The sequence below is a fragment of the Lactuca sativa genome, chromosome 5, assembly GCF_002870075.4.
Source record: "Lactuca sativa cultivar Salinas chromosome 5, Lsat_Salinas_v11, whole genome shotgun sequence".
Lineage (NCBI taxonomy): Eukaryota > Viridiplantae > Streptophyta > Magnoliopsida > Asterales > Asteraceae > Lactuca > Lactuca sativa.
In genome coordinates this window covers 66,884,804-66,905,911 of record NC_056627.2, presented here as the reverse complement: position 1 = coordinate 66,905,911, position 21,108 = coordinate 66,884,804, and the positions used below count along the sequence as shown (strand labels likewise).

At 40.3% G+C, this 21,108-nt stretch overlaps 1 protein-coding gene across 1 annotated transcript; it reads right to left on the bottom strand.

Moving 5' to 3' along the window:
* Nucleotides 1–14,932: 14,932 nt before the first annotated feature.
* On the bottom strand, nt 14,933–16,300 carry LOC111893910 (ethylene-responsive transcription factor ERF104). Its single transcript, XM_023889988.3, has one exon. It carries the CDS (start codon nt 16,264–16,266, stop codon nt 15,001–15,003), a length of 1,266 nt encoding a protein of 421 aa, XP_023745756.2. The 5' UTR covers nt 16,267–16,300; the 3' UTR covers nt 14,933–15,000.
* Nucleotides 16,301–21,108: the final 4,808 nt, after the last annotated feature.

Sequence of the window (21,108 nt, the reverse complement as noted above, 5' to 3'; positions counted from 1 at the left end):
GATACAAGTCAAGAACTGAAGGACATCAAGAGCATCTCGGTAGTACGCGACTTTCCCGATATCTTTCCAGAAGAACTACCAGGATTACCACCGCAACGCCAAGTCGAGTTCAGAATCGACTTAGTTCCAGGAGCTACCCCAGTAGCGAAGTCGCCTTACCGTCTCGCACCAGCAGAGATGCAGGAACTTTCCAGTCAACTTAATGAACTCCTTCAAAAAGGATTCATAAGACCAAGTTTCTCACCTTGGGGAGCACCGGTCTTGTTTGTAAAGAAGAAAGACGGATCGTTCCGTATGTGCATCGACTACAGAGAGCTGAACAAACTTACTGTCAAGAACCGCTATCCTCTACCCCGCATTGACGACCTATTCGATCAACTTCAAGGAGCGAACTACTTCTCAAAGATAGACCTACGATCCGGATATCACCAATTACGAGTTCTAGAGGGGGACATTCCAGAGACAGCTTTCCGAACTCGTTATGGACACTATGAATTTGTAGTGATGCCCTTCGGATTAACCAATGCACCAGTGGTATTTATGGACCTAATGAATAGGGTATGCCGCCCTTACTTGGATCAGTTCGTCATCGTCTTTATCGATGATATACTTATCTACTCTCGAAGTGAGGAAGAGCATAGTCAGCACCTACGAAAAGTCCTAGAAACACTGCGAACGGAGAAACTCTATGCGAAGTTCTCTAAATGCGAATTTTGGATTCGAAGAGTCGAATTTTTAGGCCACGTTGTTAGCGAGAAAGGTATACACGTGGACCCCTCCAAAATTAAGGCTATTGAGAACTGGTCGGCACCAAAGACACCTACAGAAATTCATCAATTTCTAGGTCTAGCTGGCTACTATCGCAGATTCATAAAGAACTTTTCGAGCATTGCGAAACCTCTTACTACATTAACCCAGAAAGGTGTGGCCTTTGACTGGGAAGCGAAACAAGAGAAGGCATTCCAGACACTAAAGCAGGCCTTGTGCACCGCACCGATACTATCCCTCCCCGAAGGGATAGAAGACTTCGTAGTGTATTGCGATGCGTCAAATCAAGGACTTGGTTGTGTTCTTATGCAGAGAGGGAAGGTTATCACTTATGCCTCCCGACAGCTTAAGACACACGAAGTGAACTATACGACACACGATCTCGAGTTAGGAGCAGTGGTATTTGCTCTGAAGATCTGGAGGCACTACTTATACGGGACAAAGAGTACTATTTTCACCGATCACAAGAGCCTTCAACACATTTTCGATCAAAAGGAACTCAACATGCGACAACGACGATGGGTTGAGTTACTAAATGACTACGAATGCGAAATTCGTTATCATCCTGGCAAGGCCAACATAGTAGCTGACGCCCTCAGTCGAATGGAATACACTGGTCGGAGGGTCAAATCTCTGACCATGACTATCCATTCCCACTTATCCACACAAATTAAGGAGGCACAAATGGAAGCTTTGCAACCTAAAAATGTGGCAGGTGAATCCCTGCAAGGAATGGAGAAGAATCTAGAAGTCAAGGGTGGCGGAGCCTACTATCTCATGGACCGAATCTGGACCCCGAAACATGGTGGTTTCAGAAACGTAGTCATGACCGAGGCTCACAACTCAAGATATTCCGTTCACCCGGGTTCAGATAAAATGTATCTGGATCTTAAGAAGCTGTACTGGTGGCCTAACATGAAAGCAGAAATTGCTACCTTCGTGAGTAAATGTCTTACTTGCGCTAAGGTTAAGGCCGAGTATCAGAAACCGTCAGGATTACTACAACAACCAGAGATACCAGAATGGAAATGGGAGCGGATTACTATGGACTTCATAACCAAGTTACCCAAGACGACAAGTGGACTCGATACCATATGGGTCATTGTCGACAGATTGACCAAATCCGCGCATTTCCTACCCATCAAGGAGACTGACAAAATGGAGAAGCTTACAAGAACTTACTTAAGGGAAGTAGTGCGACTGCATGGTGTTCTGATATCCATTATCTCCGATCGAGATAGTAGATTCACTTCAAGATTCTGGCAGTCACTACAAAGTTCCCTGGGAACTAGGCTAGACATGAGTACAGCCTACCACCCACAAACAGACGGACAAAGTGAGAGAACAATACAAACTTTAGAAGATATGCTGAGAGCCTGTGTGATTGACTTTGGAAAGGCATGGGATATTCATTTACCCCTTGTCGAATTTTCATACAACAATAGTTATCATACAAGCATAAAGGCTGCTTCGTTTGAAGCCCTCTATGGTCGAAAGTGCAGATCCCCTCTGTGATGGACTGAAGTTGGCGATACCTAGTTAGCTAGAGGAAGAGTTCCTGAAAGCACTCTCACCGGTCCGGAAATCATACGAGAAACGACAGAGAAGATCGTTCAGATTCGTGAACGATTGAAAGCCTCTAGAGACCGACAGAAAAGCTACGCTGACCAAAGGAGGAAACCTTTGGAATTCCAGGTAGGAGACCACGTCTTATTAAAGGTCTCACCATGGAAGGGTTTAATACGATTTGGAAAGCGTGGGATACTAAATCCAAGATACATAGGGCCTTTCGAGATCCTTGCCAGAATCGGCCCTGTGGCTTACAAACTTAACCTACCGCGCGAACTTAGTAACATCCATCCAACCTTCCACGTGTCAAACTTGAAAAAGTGTCTGTCCGACGAGACTCTTGTTATTCCACTCGACGAGATCGAGATCAACGAGAGCCTCAACTTTATGGAAGAACCAGTAGAAATCATGGACCGAGAGGTCAACCAAACAAAACAAAGTCGCATACCCATCGTGAAGGTTCGCTGGAACGCCAAGCGGGGACCTGAATTCACATGGGAACGCGAAGATCAGATGAAACAAAAGTACCCTCATCTCTTTCATGTTCACTAGTATCTTTACTACTTTAAATTTCGGGACGAAATTCTCTCTAACGGGGGGATGATGTGACAACCCGATATTTCAACTCTTTGTAATGACCAAAAAGGGTCAAGTATTGTAAACACTTTTGAGTAATAAAATTTACTTTCATAATAAAATGTACAAATAGTTCTATTTAATTTCCTTCTATGTTTAAATGTCTTTGAACCATGATCGTACGTGAAAAGAACGCCCAAATCCGACTTCATATAGCGAAGTTATGATTTTTCCAAGTTCGGCTTAGCAACAGACATCTAAAGACTCGAATCGGAGATCGAGCGACTTTTGGCCGGAATGACCTAAACGAGAATCGAAGGTCTCGACAATGGTATTCCAGCGGTAAAAAGTCTGGCAAAAACCGACATCAGATAAAGAAGTTATGAATTTTCAAAGAAATTCCTTAAACACGATGAGTTTAAAATAAATAATAAAAAAACAATAATTTCGGAATTTGCCGACGGAGTCTAAACGAAAGTTGTAGAGCGTAGTCTCACCTACGCGTGGATATAAAGACCATCGAAAACGGAGTTCGTATGAAGAAGATATGAATTTTTGAAGTTTATTAAATAAATTATATATTTATTTAATTCAAAAATCGGACCTTATCTGAAGAGGAGTCAGCGTCCTCATCCGAGGTACGCGCTGTGTACCCCTGTACGCCCTGCGTACCCGAGAGACTTGGCCTCCGATCGTCCACGTCGCCCTATCCGAGGCGTCCGACCCGTCCGACCCGCCGTCCCATCCGACCCGCCTACCCAGCAACCCGTCCCATCCGAAGCCGAGGCAGTCGAGGCTTCGGTCATGCATGACGTACACGTACGCGCTGCGTACGAGCGTACGCCCCGCGTACCGAGGCAGTTCAGCCTTCCTATAAATAGGATGCGAGGGCTTCCGAGAAAAGGGCTCATTTCTCTCCTCTCTCTCACAATCTTGCCTCGATTTCCATCCCCGTTCAAACCCGAAGCTCTGGTCTTTTTGCTCAAGTCCCGAGGGTCGATTTTACTCCCGAGATTCCCGAGAATCCCGAGGAAAATCCGTTTCCCGAGACGAAACTCTGCCTGGTTTTCCATCTCGCTATCTTCAAACTTTCAAGTGAGTTCATACCCCTTAATTTACCTTTTAAATATTTTATAAATTCTTTTATATGCTTTCAAGGGGGGGATTACAAGTAAAACACACGAGTATTATCGTGTGTTACATAAAGAAACTCTTTTATATGTTGTTATATATCCAAATCACATGCGATTTATAAACCTTTAAGGAACTTTCATATATATAACATATGTTAAAATGGCATTCTATCTTTTGAAATATAAATTTGTTGTAATGCATGTATAAACTAAACTTTTCTTAGATTATTCTTGTCTATCTTGGACTCTACACCAAAAATCTATGCTTTCATAAACAAGTGATTCCTTTTCTAGGTATTTCTAAACAAACAAGACACACTTTTAGAAAACTATAATAGGTATGGTTTTACGAACAAATTTCTAACTCTTATGTACTAGAAACATGAATTTCAAGAAGTTTACTTTCGTATACAAGAAAAAAAAAACGTAACATTTTAACAAGTAGATCTGTTTTTATACCACGGTTTTGTGAGACACTAACTTCGAGTACACATTTCAAGTCCTGTATTATATACCAGAATCCCTTGGAGGGGGAGCGTGGTGTTTGTGTATAGATCTATACGGGCTTGACAACCCGCGCCCTGACTGTTAGTTGCAGTCCACCATTTGGGGTGACAAACGTCATAACATTCCAACGCCTGAAGAACGTTGTGTATAGGCATTCCGAGTCGATAGTATGGTTATAAAACTCACAAGGGGTATTAAAAATGCATTGATTTACAAGGTTTTCAAACTCATTGGTTATTTTACACTTACATACATTTTAGAAACAAACATTGGTCTTGAGTGAAGGCTACTATTATACTAGTAGAAAATATAGGATTTTCTAAACACAAACAAACAAGGACAAAACATTTCATTTCATTCAAACATTGTCATTTAAATACTTATGAAACTCACCAGCTTAAATGCTGATCTACTCTTTCAAAATTACTTGTATGTCCCAGGAAATCAGTAAATTTCAGGTATTCATTTTGCTTTTGATGAAGGGATGCTGCGGCGCCAGTTTAATCTCGTATTTTGACATCATATTGTAATTGGTTTTGAACATGTAACTTTTGACAAATGTAAACTTTCAATTATATATATGATGGTTGTATTGCTTTCTTTACTATGTATTCATTTGTTACGTTACCACATGAAGTCATCCGCCCCCGAACGTTTCCGCCGTTCAGGTTTGGGGGTGTGACAAAAATGGACCCTTAAGTCAAATTCTTTAAACTGTCTTCCTAAGGAGTGTTATAATCTATTGTCAAATAACTTTGTGAATGACCCATCTTCGAATGGGTCAGTGTGTTTTAACTAGTTTCTCAGCACTGCAGGGTCAGGAGCATCTTTGGTACTTAGATAGTGGTTGCTCAAGACATATGACAGGATCAAAGTCTCTTCTGGAAGATTATGTCAAGAAAACTGGTCCTGCAGTTACTTATGGAGACAATGGAAAGGGGTTCACTAAGGGATATGGAAATATCAAGTGCAACAACGTGATTCTTCAAAACGTTTCATATGTAAAGGGTCTCAAACACAACCTTATTTCTATCAGTCATTTGTGTGATGCTGACTATGAAGTTCACTTTACAAAGAAGGAAGGAAGAGTTGTTAACACTGACAAGAACATCGTACTTTCAGCAAGTAGAAAAGATGATATATATGTTCTTGACATGTTCTCAAGTGACAAGGCACTGATGCAATGCTTCTTTACAAAGTCTCAAACGAATATTAGCTGGACTTGGCACAAAAGGTTTTCTCATCTGAACTTCAAGAATCTATCCAAGATATCCAATCAAGATCTAGTTAGAGGGCTCCCAAAATTCAGCGTTGTGAAAGACAAGATGTGCTCAGCTTGTGAACAAGGAAAACAAACCAAGTCCTCTTTCAAACCCAAGTCATGTTCCAGTATATCAGTCCCTCTTCATCTACTCCACATGGACTTGTTTGGACCTATTCCTGTTTGTTCACTAGGTGGAAATAAGTATACTCTAGTGGTCGTTGATGAGTTCACTCGATTTACATGGGTAGTTTTCTTGAAGAAGAAAAGTCATGCTGCATAGGAAATTATCTCACTGATTCGTAAAAATGAGACACTGACAGGTCTTAAAGTTAAGCAACTAAGAAGTGATCATGGTACTGAGTTCCGAAACTCAACTCTTGAAGAATTTTGTGATCATAAAGGAATTGGACAAAACTTCTCAACTCCTCATACTCCTCAGCAAAATAGAGTTGCTGAACGAAGAAATAGAACACTGATTGAGGCAGGAAGGACCTTGATGATCCATGCTGGTCTTCCTATGTCATTTTGGGCTGAAGCTGTCAATACAGCATGTTTTACTCAGAATCGATCTCTAATTCACAGGATTCACAAGAAGACACCATATGAAATGCTGAAAGATCGAAAGCCAGACGTATCCTTTTTTCACGTGTTCGGATGTATTTGTTATATTCTAAATCAGCGTCACCCAAGATCCAAGTTTGAACCTAAGGCTGATAAAGGTATTTTTGTTGGGTACTCATCTATTTCAAAGGCTTTTCGTGTTTTTCATGTGAATAGGCAATGTGTCGAAGAATCCATTCATGTGAAGTTTGATGAGGAATCATACACTGATGAAAAAGTCACTCATTCTCCTTCTATTTTTCAAGAGCTTCTCTCTTGTCCATTCGATGAAGCACCATCTGCTGGAGATAAGACTGATTCCTTTGATTCTATCATTCCAGTTCCATGTTCCTTGAATCAAGATACTGCAGCCACATCAGCAGATAATTCATTAGGTGCTGATGAAACCCTTGAAGCTGAAGACTCTCCTGAAACTGATAATGTGTCAGTGTCAATCTCTCCGGAATCAGCATCAGTCATTGAACATCGAGATCATCCCGTTGATCGAATTATAGGGAATATACATGATGGTGTCTGAACCCGATCTAGTGTACTTAATAACTTTTGCATGTACGTTAACTTTGTTTCAATGATCTTACCTGACAAAGTTCACACAGCTCTTCAAGATGCTAACTGTATCAAAGCCATGCAAGAAGAACTGAATGAGTTTGAAAGGCACAAAGTTTGGACTCTTGTCCCAAGACCATCCGGGAAGACTATCACTGGAACTCGCTGGGTCTATCGTAACAAGGTTGATAAAGATGGAATCATCACTCGCAACAAGGCAAGGCTTGTAGCTCAAGGGTTTACTCAAATTGAATCCATCGACTATGGGGAAACTTTTGCTCCAGTTGCTCGCATTGAAGCAATCAGACTGTTTCTCGCATACGCATCCTACATGAATTTCATTGTCTATCAGATGGATGTGAAAACAGCATTACTTCATGGTGTGTTAGAAGAAGAAGTATTCCTAAATCAGCCCCCAGGTTTTGTGGACAAAGATCATCCTGATTACGTGTACCGGTTAGACAAAGCTGTTTATGGACTGAAGCAAGCTCCCAGGGCTTGGTATGAGACGCTGACATCGTATCTACTTGAAAATGGATACAGACGAGGAGCAATCGACAATACTCTCTTCATCAAAAACAAAGGCTCAGATATGGTTCTTGTTCAAATTTATGTCGATGACATCATTTTTGGCTCTCCAAATGAGACACTGAGCAAGGAATTTGCAGAGATCATGTCTCAAAGGTTCGAAATGAGCATGATGGGGAAGATGACTTTTTTCTTAGGTCTTTAAGTTCAGCAACACAAGACAAGTATTTCCATTTGCCAAAGTAAATATATTTCTGACCTGCTTGTTAAGTATTCTCTCAGTGACTGCAAACCAGCCTCTACCCCAGTGTCTAAGACTGATAAGATACACGCTGATCCAACTGGAACTGATGTCAATCACTCTCTGTATCGAGGAATGATTGGATCTCTCTTATATCTCACAACAAGTCGTCCTGATATCATGTTTGGAACCATTCTCTGTGCTAGATTCCAAGCTAATCCCAAAGAATCTCACCTCATGGCTGTCAAACGTATTTTTCGATACTTGAAAGGAACTCAAAACCTTGCACTGTGGTATCCTCGCGACTTTGCATTTGAACTTTATGGATACATTGACTCAGATTATGCAGGATGCAATTTAGACAAAAAGAGTACATCTGGTGGATGTCACTTCCTTGGCAATCATCTCATCAGCTGGTCTAGCAAGAAGCAAACATCAGTAGCCATCTCAACTGCAGAAGCTGAGTATGTTGCCGCTGGGAGACGTTGTGCTCAGCTCTTATGGATTCAAAATCAGCTTCTCGACTATGGGATCAAGTTCTCAAAGACTCCCATATATTGTGACAACACCAGTGCCATTCAGATCACACAAAACCCTGTTCAGCACTCGAAGACAAAGCATATCGAAATCAGACATCACTTCATCAGAGATAATGTTGAAAAGGGAAAAGTTGTTCTTGAACATGTCAAGACTCGGAGCAACTTGCTGATATCTTCACAAAGGCACTGGATTCTCAATCAACTGCTTTCATTATCGGAGAACTGGGAATAATTTCCTTGTAATTAATTTTGTTGTTTAATTGTGCTAATGTTTGATATTGTCTTATAAGCTGATGTACATTGTGCTGATGATGACATACTGATGATATTTGCTACTGAGCATTTTGGTTTGATTTCTTATCTTTATCTCTTCTTCAAGTCTTCTAGATAAAAGTTGAATGATTCACTGTATTAAACCATACACTGATAACAACTTGAAACTCCTTGCTGATGGTTAGATCAAAACACCAAGATCTATCACACGTAACTACCCCTTCTTAACAATCTTACACTGACTCTGTGATTCAGTGTGCCAAAACACACACTGATGAGAGCCTAAAAATCTTTGCCGATGGTTAGATCAAAACACCATGATCTATCACACGCAACTACCTCTTCTTACCAATCTTACACTGACTCTGTGATTTGGTGTGCCAAAACACACGCTGATGAGAGTCTAAAAATCTTTGCCGATGGTTAGACCAAAACACCAAGGTTTATCACACGCAATAATCCCTTCTTTACCCTCCTCTTATTCAGTGTCTAATGATTCAGTAAGATAAACCACTCACTGATAAAGTCACAACACTCTGTGCCGATGATTAGATAATGTAACTAGTATCTATCACACGCACCAATCTACTTGCTAGCCCCGATTAAGCAAGCTGTACCTTGAATTGACGGAGAAATATTTTTCAGCATGTAACTTCTGTAACACTGATCTCAGCGCTTCCGCAAACACTGATTGACGTTTCACCTTCAGTCAACGGCTCTTTTATCCAACGGCTATTTTCTGCTCTGACAGGTTGTTACGATGCGCCGTTATTCTTAATGAAGATAATCATCACCTTTTTAATGAAGATAATCATTACCTTTTTAAAACCCTTTTTATTCCATATTTAAACCTCTCTCTCCCTTGGTTTAACTTTTCCTTCCACAATTTTGAACTTTTCTCAAAACCCTAGAATTCTAAAATACTCTCCAATGGCGGCATCTCTGTTCACATACTCCTCAACCTCTCGAAGGGTCGTTCCTGCCCCAAACTCTCCTCCACTTCCAATTCACATCAAGGCAACTAATGTCGTCTTCAACCCTGACATTCCAGAGGTTCATCGAGGTCTTGGACTCGATGATTTTGTCAATTTCTTAGCTTCTTGCCGCCTACGATATGCAATCAGTGATGTCCCGTCCGAGTTCTTCCCTGAACAAGTATGTGAGTTCTACTATACTGCAACTGTTAATGAAGAAAATAATGCCATCACCGGAACCATTGGCCATGGAAGACACTCTGTCTTCATCACCGCAGAACTTCTCAGTGCTGCTTTAAGGTTACCAATTTTCGAACCTTTCTCTGAACCTCCGACTATTGAAAGGTGTAAACGTATGTTTGATCAACTGGGTTATGATCACTCAAAGGCTGGTACTCGATCAGCTATTATTTTGCGTCAGTGCATGAACCCAGGTTGGAAATTTTTCACTGGTGCTCTATGCAAGTGTGTGGGTCACAAGTCTCGCAGTGGTGATCAGTTGAGCAATTATGAGCAACAAGTCGTCTGCTCCCTTCTTCTCAACAAAAGACTGGATTATGGGGCTCTATTCTTTGATCAGCTTGTTCAGCTTCTTCGTGCAAATGTGCGCGCTGATCATGTTCCGTTTCCACACTGGATTGCCCTGGTGTTCGATAAATTCTTCGCTGCAGACTACTTTTCTCACTCTGGGAATCCAATCCAATGCCCTCTAATGTCCGTTCGTATTTATCAGGATGATCCTTTGGATACTGACATTGGAATCTCCGATAAGATGAGAGAATGGATTGCAAATCCATACACTGTGCCTTCTCTCATCGCTGACACTGATGAAGGAGGTGCTGATGGTAATCATATGGATCATGCTGATCAAGAGGTTGAACATCATGATGGTGGTCATTTCTCCTCTCAACTTTCTCATCACATCATCTCGGATACTGACAAAGCTTCCTCAGCACCAAAGGATTCCATGAATCAGGGGGAGCAACCATCTCAGGGGGAGCATCCCTCACAGGGGGAGCATCCCTCATAGGAGGAGCATCTGTCACCAGCAGCTCACCACTCTTCTCCAAGGATGCAACCTAGCTCTCCAGTTGCCCCAGTTACCTCAATTGTTCAAATTCCCGCTTCAGCATTTTCTGAACTGATGACACTGACTCGGAACATGAGTCAGCGTCTACTTCGTATTGAGGCTGATGTTCAACAAATAAAGGAGGTTCTCTTACTTACTCCTCCCTCTAGTCCCAAATCTAATGATGCTCAAAAAGGGGGAGATATTGATGATGATGCTGATGCTGATGATCATGTTGATGGTGAACCAAATAATCATGCTGATAGTGAACCAAATGAGAAAGACATAGAACCTGCTGACAACACTATCATTCAGCCTGAATCACCCAAGCCCATTCCTGAGTCTGATTCTACGGGGCATAATTGTCCAACTGCTACTGAAAAAGTATTTGAAGATAGTGAGCATGATGAAGATGATGAAGAGCATGATGAACCTGATGATGAATGCCAAATTCTTGATATGAACTTCATTGATCCTCTTATTCCAGTTCAGCAAGAAAGTTCAGATGACCTTGAAGAATCTCATCCGATATTAGCCAATCCTATTGCTGATCCCATATTTCCGGTCCAAGGAGAGGATTCGGACGTTGCCAGTGAAGAATCTCATCCGCTGTCTCGAAAGCGTAAGGTAGCAGATACTGACTTGGATCATTCTCAAACTGATACTTCTCTGACTGTGAAGAAACCCAAGTCCATTGTCAGTATTTCAAACCTTGCCGCTGAATGGAACATGTCCCCTGATCAAATCAAGCAAATTCTTGATGAAGCCAATCGAGCTCAGCTTCTAAAGAACATTGCTCAAGCTGATGAATCTCTTATTCAGCACAAACTTCAGGCCAAGGGATCTTTTGAAGCTCAGATGCAGAAGTTCCTGGAATTTCAGTCCAAGGCTCAGTCTTCTGAACCTCCTCCTGGCTCTAGTAAGCCTAAGACTGACAGTGTTCTTGACCGGATTGATTGAAAGAGATTTGAAGATGTTCTTAATCGGCGAATGTGTGGTGATAAGATCATCAAAGTCAAAGCTTCCAAACCTCGAAACGAGAAAATCCTTACATTGCTGATCACTCGTCAAGGTCCTCAGCATTCATATACTGAAGTTGTCAAGAGGGATGAGCTGATCAGATATGGATATTCGGAATGGATGGAACTGCTCGATCTAGCATCCAAGCAAACCTCAGCTCACTCTTCGGAACTGACTTGTGCTCTTCATCTGCTGATCAAGAAAGTTCAGCGTTTGGATCTTGTTCCTAAAGAACGACCTCAGCTTCAAGGCCAAAGGTTGTCTGTTCCTAGATCTCGAAGAACCAGGTTTCAAGTTGATGGTGAAAATGTATTGGTTCTAGACTTTGGTGCTGGTGAAGTTAACAATTCACTTCCTCTTAGTGTTCATCCGGTTCAGCATCAATTTATCTCAGCTCCTGAACATGGGATGTTCTATCTTGATAAAAACAGGAGGATGTGCTTTCAGCGAACTACTGAGATCCCAAAAGCTCCAACCACTCACCTTGTTGGCTTAAGGCAAATGTGCATGAGTCATCAAGATCTGTCCGGAGAATTTCACATTCTTATTGCCATGGAGCTGCTGAACAGAAGACAGGAGTTGCTGGATAGTCCTTACTGGCCAGTCAAAATTGAAGCTGAAGTTGAGTATGAAGAATTTCTTTCCAAAGGTGTCTTAATTTAGTTTGTTTTGAACATCATCATATTGGGGGAGATTGTAAGGTCAAACCTTGAAATATGATAATGTTTAAAACAGACTCAGCGTCAGCACATATCTCATTATCAGCACCAGCGTGTAACTGCTCAGTTTGTATTAGTTTAGTTTTGTAACAAATCTTGTATTTATCGTGTTTCCTTAGTTATCTTGATTAATTAGCTAAGCGTATCCCTGAATTGTAGGGATTGTCTAGAATAGCAGTATATATTATCTTGTACAGGTTTGTGAATAGTCACGCTTTTCACAAACCCTAATCTCTGCTTTGTGCACACGATAATCTCTTTGTGAGATTATCTTTCTTAGTGAAAGTTTTTCTTCGTGAATTGCTCTTGTTCTTATTTATCGTCATTGTTTGATATATTGATTGATCTAAAGGCCTCTTCAATATATATATATATATATATATATATATATATATATATATATATATATATATATATATATATATATATATATACTTACTTACTTACTTACTTACTTACTTAATTTGAAGGACGTGGATGTTAAATGTTTTTCTTCAAAACACGACGTTTGTAACGACAATTGGAAATATTATCCACTCGGTTAATAACCAAGTTAACATCAACAAAACCAATGCGAGCAACCACGACGATGGGGAAGACGAGTAGACCGTACGAAAAAATCGTACAACAGATTGACGTGGTCTGTTGATATAATATGTTTTATAATTTTTTTATGAGGTTCACTTAATGAAACGATTAAGAAGTTTGCCAAACAACCCCTTAAATATGTTAGTACAATGTCATAATGTGTTTTAGACTGCTGAGTATGGGCAACGCCCACTGGGGCGTTTTTGCACGTTATAACGCACAAATACCGCCCCCTTCACCGTTTTTGGGCGTTATACGTCGTCGTGTTGCATCCCGTTACCACCATAACCTTCATTTAACATCATTTCCTTCTTTTTCTCTAAAAACGCTGGTGTGGATGATGCCCACACCTACCAGCAGGCCCGGTGATGAAGGGGGGAAAGTTGTGCATGTGCACATGGCCCAAAATTTTTAGGGGCCCTTTTTTTTTCTTGTATACTACGTTCAGAATCAGTCGGAGTCCACACCCAAAGCCAGAAAAACGATCATTCAAGCGGTGATCGATGATCGACTACATACAAACTCATCAGGTCTGTGTGGCACAACCTCTTCGTACAACAACAATAACGTTGTCGAGACATGGAGGCTTCAAGTATGCTGAAAAGTTGATGCAGAGACCAGAGATGATCGGCGGCTAACTATGTCGAAGATATTTATTGCATCCATCATGCCCTAGAAATCAGGTTAGGGTTTGTAACTCTACAGGTTGTTTTATTCATCCTATTGATATATACATCTTGTATTCTGCTTTGTTGAAAGCAATGAAATCATGTTTACAAAGTGTAATTTTGTTTGTTTGAGAATTATATAGTTACAATTAACAATTTTGGTGTAGTTCTATTAACTAAGTAGTTTTCATTAAGAAGAGTTTGCTTTTGAACCAAAAAATATGTGATATATGTTGAACTTTTTATGTTAATTTCCTTTGTGCGTGTGATATAATTGAACACATCTATTTTGAGATAAAGATGATGAAATTTCTTTCTTTTGGAATTTTGTATCAGAGCTGCCCATTATGTCGAGATTGCACCAGTATGTGTGAGATCATATTATAAGTATAGATGTTTACTTCAATACAATGCTCAAGAGGAATCCGATCCATTAGTCTCAGGTACTGTTTCCAACAAAGAATCCACTAAAAAGGATAACCAAATCTACAGAAAGTGGTGAAACTACTTTGAATAAAGCAATACTAAATAAGGTACTTTAAATCTTCATAATGCACATCAATGACGTTTGAAATTGTTTTCAAAAATAAAAAATGTAGATGACAATGGCATTTATGTTCTTGGTTTTTATGAAGTGGAAGATAAAGATGAATATGATGAAGGAAGTGATGGTGAGGATGAAAAAGACGAACCTGACCTAGATTTAGTTTGGAAAATGCTCGATGTTCAAGGGTATTTCGGAAAAAGAACCAGGTTACACAATGGAAAAAATAGATAGTCTTTCAGCTTTAGCAGATGTAGCCTTAGAAGGAGGTATGCACATTACAGTTTTATATAATTTAATTCGTTACACGTTATGGCCTAAGGGCATTTTTTTTCGTCTCATCCTGGGCATTTGAATCCTCAGGACCGGCTCTACCGGCCAGCCTTACTGTGGGTGCACGGCTACATTAACTTTTTTAAAAGCAATTAAAAAATAAGACAGTTATTTTTGTTAATTGTTTTAATAATATGGCTATTTTGATTTTCTTTGATTCTAATGAGTGAAATGTATCAAATTTGTTTTGACTAAGAGAAATTTAATATCCTCCACTTTTTATTCCTATTTATGTTCCTACTCATTTAAATAATGACATGTCTCATATTAATATCTTAAAATATTATTAAATTTTATTAAATTAATATTAAATATTATACATGTCACTATTTAATTGGGTATGATGATATATAAGAATAAAACTAGAAGATATTTAATTTCTCTTTGACTAATAAAAAAATAAAAATGTTAATGTACGACCCATTCCTATAGAATAAGATACGGGGACCAAAAAAAAAAAAAGAAAAAAGAAAAAAACTCCCTTGTATATATATTTGGTTTATTTAAACTTTATTTCTTTTTACAAACAGTCAAGAAAATATAAATCATCATGTATTAATGTATCAATTTGTAGATCCCACAGTGGGTCATGTTCACTACTGCCGTTATCTGCTCTGTTTGTCATGTTTAGTGTATATGATTCCCCATTGATCGTCGGGAAATACTCTGACGTCGATACATCCATTTCGAAATTCCATATGCTATCAATATCACCCCCGTACATCTCCACATCTTCGGAGGTGGAAGTGGTGGTCGGAGAATCAATTGTATTTTGGACTAATGTATCCCAAAACGAGTCATTGTCACAACTCTCCTCCGCAACTACGGAGGTCGTGGTGGCCATAGCAACCACCGGCTCTGCGTTGGAAAGCCAGTAACCATCGGTGAAAACTCCCCGACAAGCATGAATGGTGGTGGTGGACAAGGAGTCATCGAAACTACTCACATTATCGAGTTTGGAGGATGCTTCATTAGAATGTCCGGTGTAATCGCCGATAGAGATTGTTGGTGAAATCGGTGGCAATGGACTCATTTGGAAATTCCATAATGAGTCAAGGCTTACGGAGGTGGTTGGCGAATGCACAGTGCTTCCAGGTGACTCCCTATGGAAGCATCTATCGTTTCTCGCATCCACCACGGCGGTGACATTGGTGGTAGCTGGCGGTTCTTCTAGGGTGCTTAACGGAGAAGAATCATCTTGTCCCACATTCCAACATGTGGTGGTGGTGGTTGTGGGCGGATCCACCACGGCTTTTTTCTTGCATTTTCCATAATCTGAATTCGACGAGCAAGAAGACGACACCGGGTTATAATCACCCTTGCGAAGTAACAGAGGGAAGTTGACTTTAGCTCGGGTGCCACGGAAGCTAAAAGCAGCTTTATCATAAGCCACAGCAGCTTCCTCCGGAGTGTTGTAAGTACCCAACCATAATCTCGCCTTTTTCTTCTCCGGATTCCTTATCTCCGCCGTGAACTTCCCCCATGGTCGCCGCCTTACGCCTCTATAACGCGTCCATTCCACCACCTCGTCTTCTGCATTCTCCGCCGACTTTCTCTTTTTCTTCACATTCTTGTATTTCACTTGGTTATCTTCACCATCACCTGACTCCTCTTCCCCATTCTTTTTCAGAGACACCGGAGCATTTTCGCTACTAGAACCTGTCTGATCACAGCCAGGATTTGTCGCCGGGGAGTGCATCTTGGAAAAGTCGTCATGATCATCAAGGAGATGCTTCCGAATGATATCGATAGTGGAATAAGAAGGAATTGTATCCAAAGAAGACATGTTCCTTTGGTTTTGGGAGTGTTTTTTCAAGTACTGTAAGAATCTGGCTTGCATTTTGACGATGGAGGTTGACAGTTCTTATATATAATAACAATGATATTTTTAATATTTTCCCTTTACGCATATTTTTCTCATTGTATTACACATGGTTGCAACGTACCAAACGTTGTGTAGTAATCGATGTATTAATAATTATAATAAAGGAATACGCCATTATTTTAAAATATATCTATAAGTAGAATATTTCGTTGTTTATTAAATACTGATAAAAAGATGCTAACTTTATACAACAAGATCAATCATATCAAAATTATAAAACTACTGTCGATTAGTAGAAAACAAATCTGAGTTTCAAATCTAATTTTTTATTTCTTGAAAACACAAAAAAATCAAAGTGGATCTACAGAAAATATAATAAAGAATAGAAATTTTAATTATAGTCATCAAAGATGAACCTCGTTGTACACACAAGGGTGTATAATAATACAACACCTGTTAAGTGGAGTATAAATACATGAATTGGGTTAATTGTTTAGTGCTAGTTGAAAACAGGGTTCACATGGTGGGCCTTCGTCAAACTAAGACACTCGTTCAGGCGCATGGATCGCCATCTTTACGGACGTAACTGTGAAATCTTCTGTAAACTTCATTTTGTTTTTTTACAAATTTAAAATACATAAAATATTCAAAACAAGATCCAAAAAGATCTACTTAATTTGAACTTCACATTAGGATTGGCATTTTTGTTTGTGAAAATGTAGAAACTAGCACCCTCGGTGATACCCTACAAAATATAGGTAATCGTCACGTACCGATTGATGTTTCACAACCACGTTGGTCCATGTAATTCTCTTGATGAACGATTTCTCTTTGACATCCTGAATCACTAAAATAGTACTGCTCGGTCACTCCAAATAATGGTACTTTGGAAGAAGTTAAAAATGACCTTGTATACAAAGACGAAAGACGTGTACATACATAGATCATCATTTTCATAGAAAGTTTAGGTTCCATTTACATTATATGGGACGAATCAAGCTCACTTGGACCAGGGTAAGGTGCGGTGAACACACATCATTCCATATTTCCGCACATTTTTGGACCTTCCACAGTGAAAATAAACTCTCTCTCTCTCTCTCTCTCTCTCTCTCTCTCTCTCTCTCTCTCTCTCTCTCTCTCTCTCTCTCCTCTCTCTCTCTCTCTCTCTCTCTCTCTCTCTCTCTCTCTCTCTCTCTCTCTCTCTCTCTCTCTCTCTCTCTCTCTCTCTCTCTCTCATTTCAATAAACTAGTTGTTAGAAGTAAGATCATCCACATTACATAGAACTTCGTAAAGTTCAATGAATTGATATATCATCGTTCTAAATTAAATATAACTTTATCAATGTATCTTTAAATTCATTTAACTATATATAATTAGTGGAACTTCATATATATTCATTAAAAGCCAATATAAAATCTTAAAATTTTAAAGATTCATCCATTGAATCACAGCTATGATTGTCATCTCATGCAACACTCTCATCAACTAGTCCATTGTCAATGATGTAATATATATATATATATATATATATATATATATATATATATATATATATATATATATATATTGTAGCACCTGATCTTTGGAGGCATTATTTGTATTTAAAAGTTTAATTTCAAAGAATCATACCCTACATTGGGCGCAAGATAGGCCCCCACGCTGAGCGTAGGAGGGAGTTCGGATGTGGGGGTTAACTGACCTACGCAAGGCGTAGGTTAGGTTAGGCACGACTTACGATCTCAGAACCAAAACCTTAATCTCTGTGGTGATGAGCCATATTTAAAGCCTCTAACCCATTGAGGGCCATTCCATTTTCAACCTCCATCCTCCCAAACGACCTCCTTGAAACCCTAATCATCATTTCTGAGTTTTGAGCTTTTAGAGTGCCTTGTGTTCACTTTTGTATGAAGAGGAGTATTGTGGAACCACTTGGGAGCTCAAATCAGTGTAGATCCAGAATTTGCATCCACTCATTTAGCTCTAGAAGGTATAAAGTTTCTACCCTGACGATGTTTTATATTAGATCTACTTATTCTTGATTATTCTATGCTTTTGTCCACACAACCTTGGTTGACAGGAGTATGAGCTACTTAAGACCATTTGAGTGTCATTTCCAGACGTTCTTAGGGTATTTAAGTCATAAAAATAAGAGCTTGGTCGTTCTCATCCACCTATACCTGAGTCCTTGAGTAATAGACGATTTTATGGACCTAGGTTTTTTTTATGCTCCGTGTGGCCATGCAAAGGGACAAAGTTAGAGACTTCATCCATTAAGACGTCCATTTGATGTAGATCTAAAAGTATAGTGAGTTGATCTCCTATTTTAAGGACTTAATGATTGAGAAGGGTGATTAGGGAGCTACGAGGGAGGGGGGTTATCTGCCTTATGTTGCGCGTGGCTCTGTTTTTGCCTGCTTTACTGCCTTGAGATCTACATTGGACGTAGAGTTGCATGATATGCTGATTGTACGTCGTCTGGAGCTGATCGTTGACTTTTGATGATTGAAAGTTGAATTTGACCAAGTTTCTGAAACAACCGAAAAATTCCAACCAATTAAACTTTTCAAAAACATCCCGATTTCATTAAATTATTACAAACAGGTTTTCAATACAATTTATTTAGATTATTCCCAGAATCACATCACAACATAAACATGAGGAGCGGTACGATCACGCATTCGCCTTGCCACGGTCTCCTGAAGAACCTGAAAAACATTAAACCACAACTGTAAGCCCGAAAGCTTAGTGAGATATCCCCAAAATACCAACCACATATACCATACACGCATAACATGCCATATCATATCCGATCACAGAACAGCCATGCACTTCGGGTCTACTGTGTGAGTGGTCCGCCGCACCGGCCAACAGTCCACCTGGTCCACCCTCCGAGTCTAGCTATATACATTGAGTCTGCAGTGTGATTGGTCCACCCGCACCGGGCCTTCAATCCACCTGGTCCACTCTCTGAGTCTATAGTATGACTGGTCCGCCCGCACCGGGCCTTCAGTCGGCCTGGTCCACTCTTCGAGCCTCGGCACGTCTGGTCCGCCCTCTTGGGGCCTACAGCCTATCTGGACCGCTCGCTGGGCCTTCGGGACAACCGGTCCGCCCTGGGTATCTTGGCCTACAGCACAAAGCAGGACCTGCCTCAACCCAACTCCAGTCCAAACAACCATGTGCACATAAACATACAATCATATAACAATTCACAGTCAATAAGCCGATCAAACAGATCACATAACATATCATCATCCTAACCAGGATACCGACCTAAATGGTCACTAGCATAGCATCACCTTACATATCAGGATACCGACCTCAACCAGGTCTCTATCATATACTATCCTAGCTACCAGGATGCAAACATATCAAAGCAATAACATAACAACAAATACCCGGATCTCAATCCGATAAAGGGCCGGCCTTGGTGCCTTAGACCCTGTTGATATAGTGAGGATAACTCACCTCGCACTGCCGAAACTCTAAACTGAAGAAGCAGATTCCCGGATCACCGACTCACCGAAACTCCCGAACTCAAATAGGCTCTAAAGGATGATGTCTTTCCAGATCTATAAGCTCTAGTCGTTCCTCTCCTCCTTTGACAACTTCTCCTTTCTTCCTTTATGCTCTCCTTTGCTAATCCAAGCATTCCAAGACCAAACACACCCAACCAAGGAGGTGGGATGGCTATCTTAGGGTTTCTGAGGTTAGGAGAGTGATTATGGAGGCTAAGGAGGAAGCCTTTATGTTCTTTATATAGTGGTTGCCTTAAAATTAGGGTTTTGGGGATTCTGAGAGTACGCTGGGCGTACTCACCCAAACACTCGCGTTTCTTCCTCCACCACGTTGGGCGTACGTCCAGCTTACGTTGGGCGTACCCAGCATGATCCCTTTTTCATGCATGGTCTTCCCTTTTCCACTTTTCCCATAAAAGGACCCACATTACCCTTTTTCTTAAATCTCAGGGACTCATACATAAATACTTTTAGGACGGAGCGTTACAGTTTCACCTCAGGTTAAACTTGGAATTTTTGGCCTGTAATTGAGGATTGGACATTGTTTGATGTATATGAGACTTGTAGAGCTGGTTACCAGATCGGGACCATTATTGTTATCTTCAAGACTAAGAGGTGAGTTTCTCAATATAATCATGGGTCCAAGGCACCAATGTAGGCCCACTAGATTGTGTTAGGTATCCTTGGGTATAGGATGCTATAGTAGTCTATTAGATTGGTAAATTTGTACCATTGTTTGCACTTGTTGGTCTTTCATTTCCTATTTACATATGTTGACATAGTATGGTTGGGTTGAGGCGGTATAGATTTATGTTGTAGGCCAACAAACCTAGGGCAATCCAGTCGGTAGACTATGGGCCAGGGGAAATCTAGTTGGGAGACTTTGGGCCAGGGGAAATCTAGTTGGGAGACATCGAGCTCAGGGGAAATCCAGATTATATTATAGGCCCGGTGTGCATGTATTGTAAATGTATTGTCGTGTGTGGTATTTTGGGGAAACTCACTAAGATTTGGCTTATAGTTGTTGATTTCATGTTTTCAGGTACTTCTGATAATCGGGGGAAGGTGAAGGCTTAATTGTACACATCCTCCTATTATTTATGTCTTCAGAGATCGAACTGATACTTTGATTTTTCGGGATATGATTTGAAAACAGTGACTGTTTAATTATGGTTTATTGTGCAAATGCTTTTATAAAAATGAAAAATTTTATCTTGGTTTTCGGGATGTTACAAGTTGGTATCAGAACCCTGGTTTGAGAGAATTGGATAAACACTCGTGTGA

Bases quoted from the DNA above. Each gene is read 5' to 3' on its own strand.
- LOC111893910 (XM_023889988.3), bottom strand. From the start codon at position 16,266: ATGTCTTCTTTGGATACAATTCCTTCTTATTCCACTATCGATATCATT.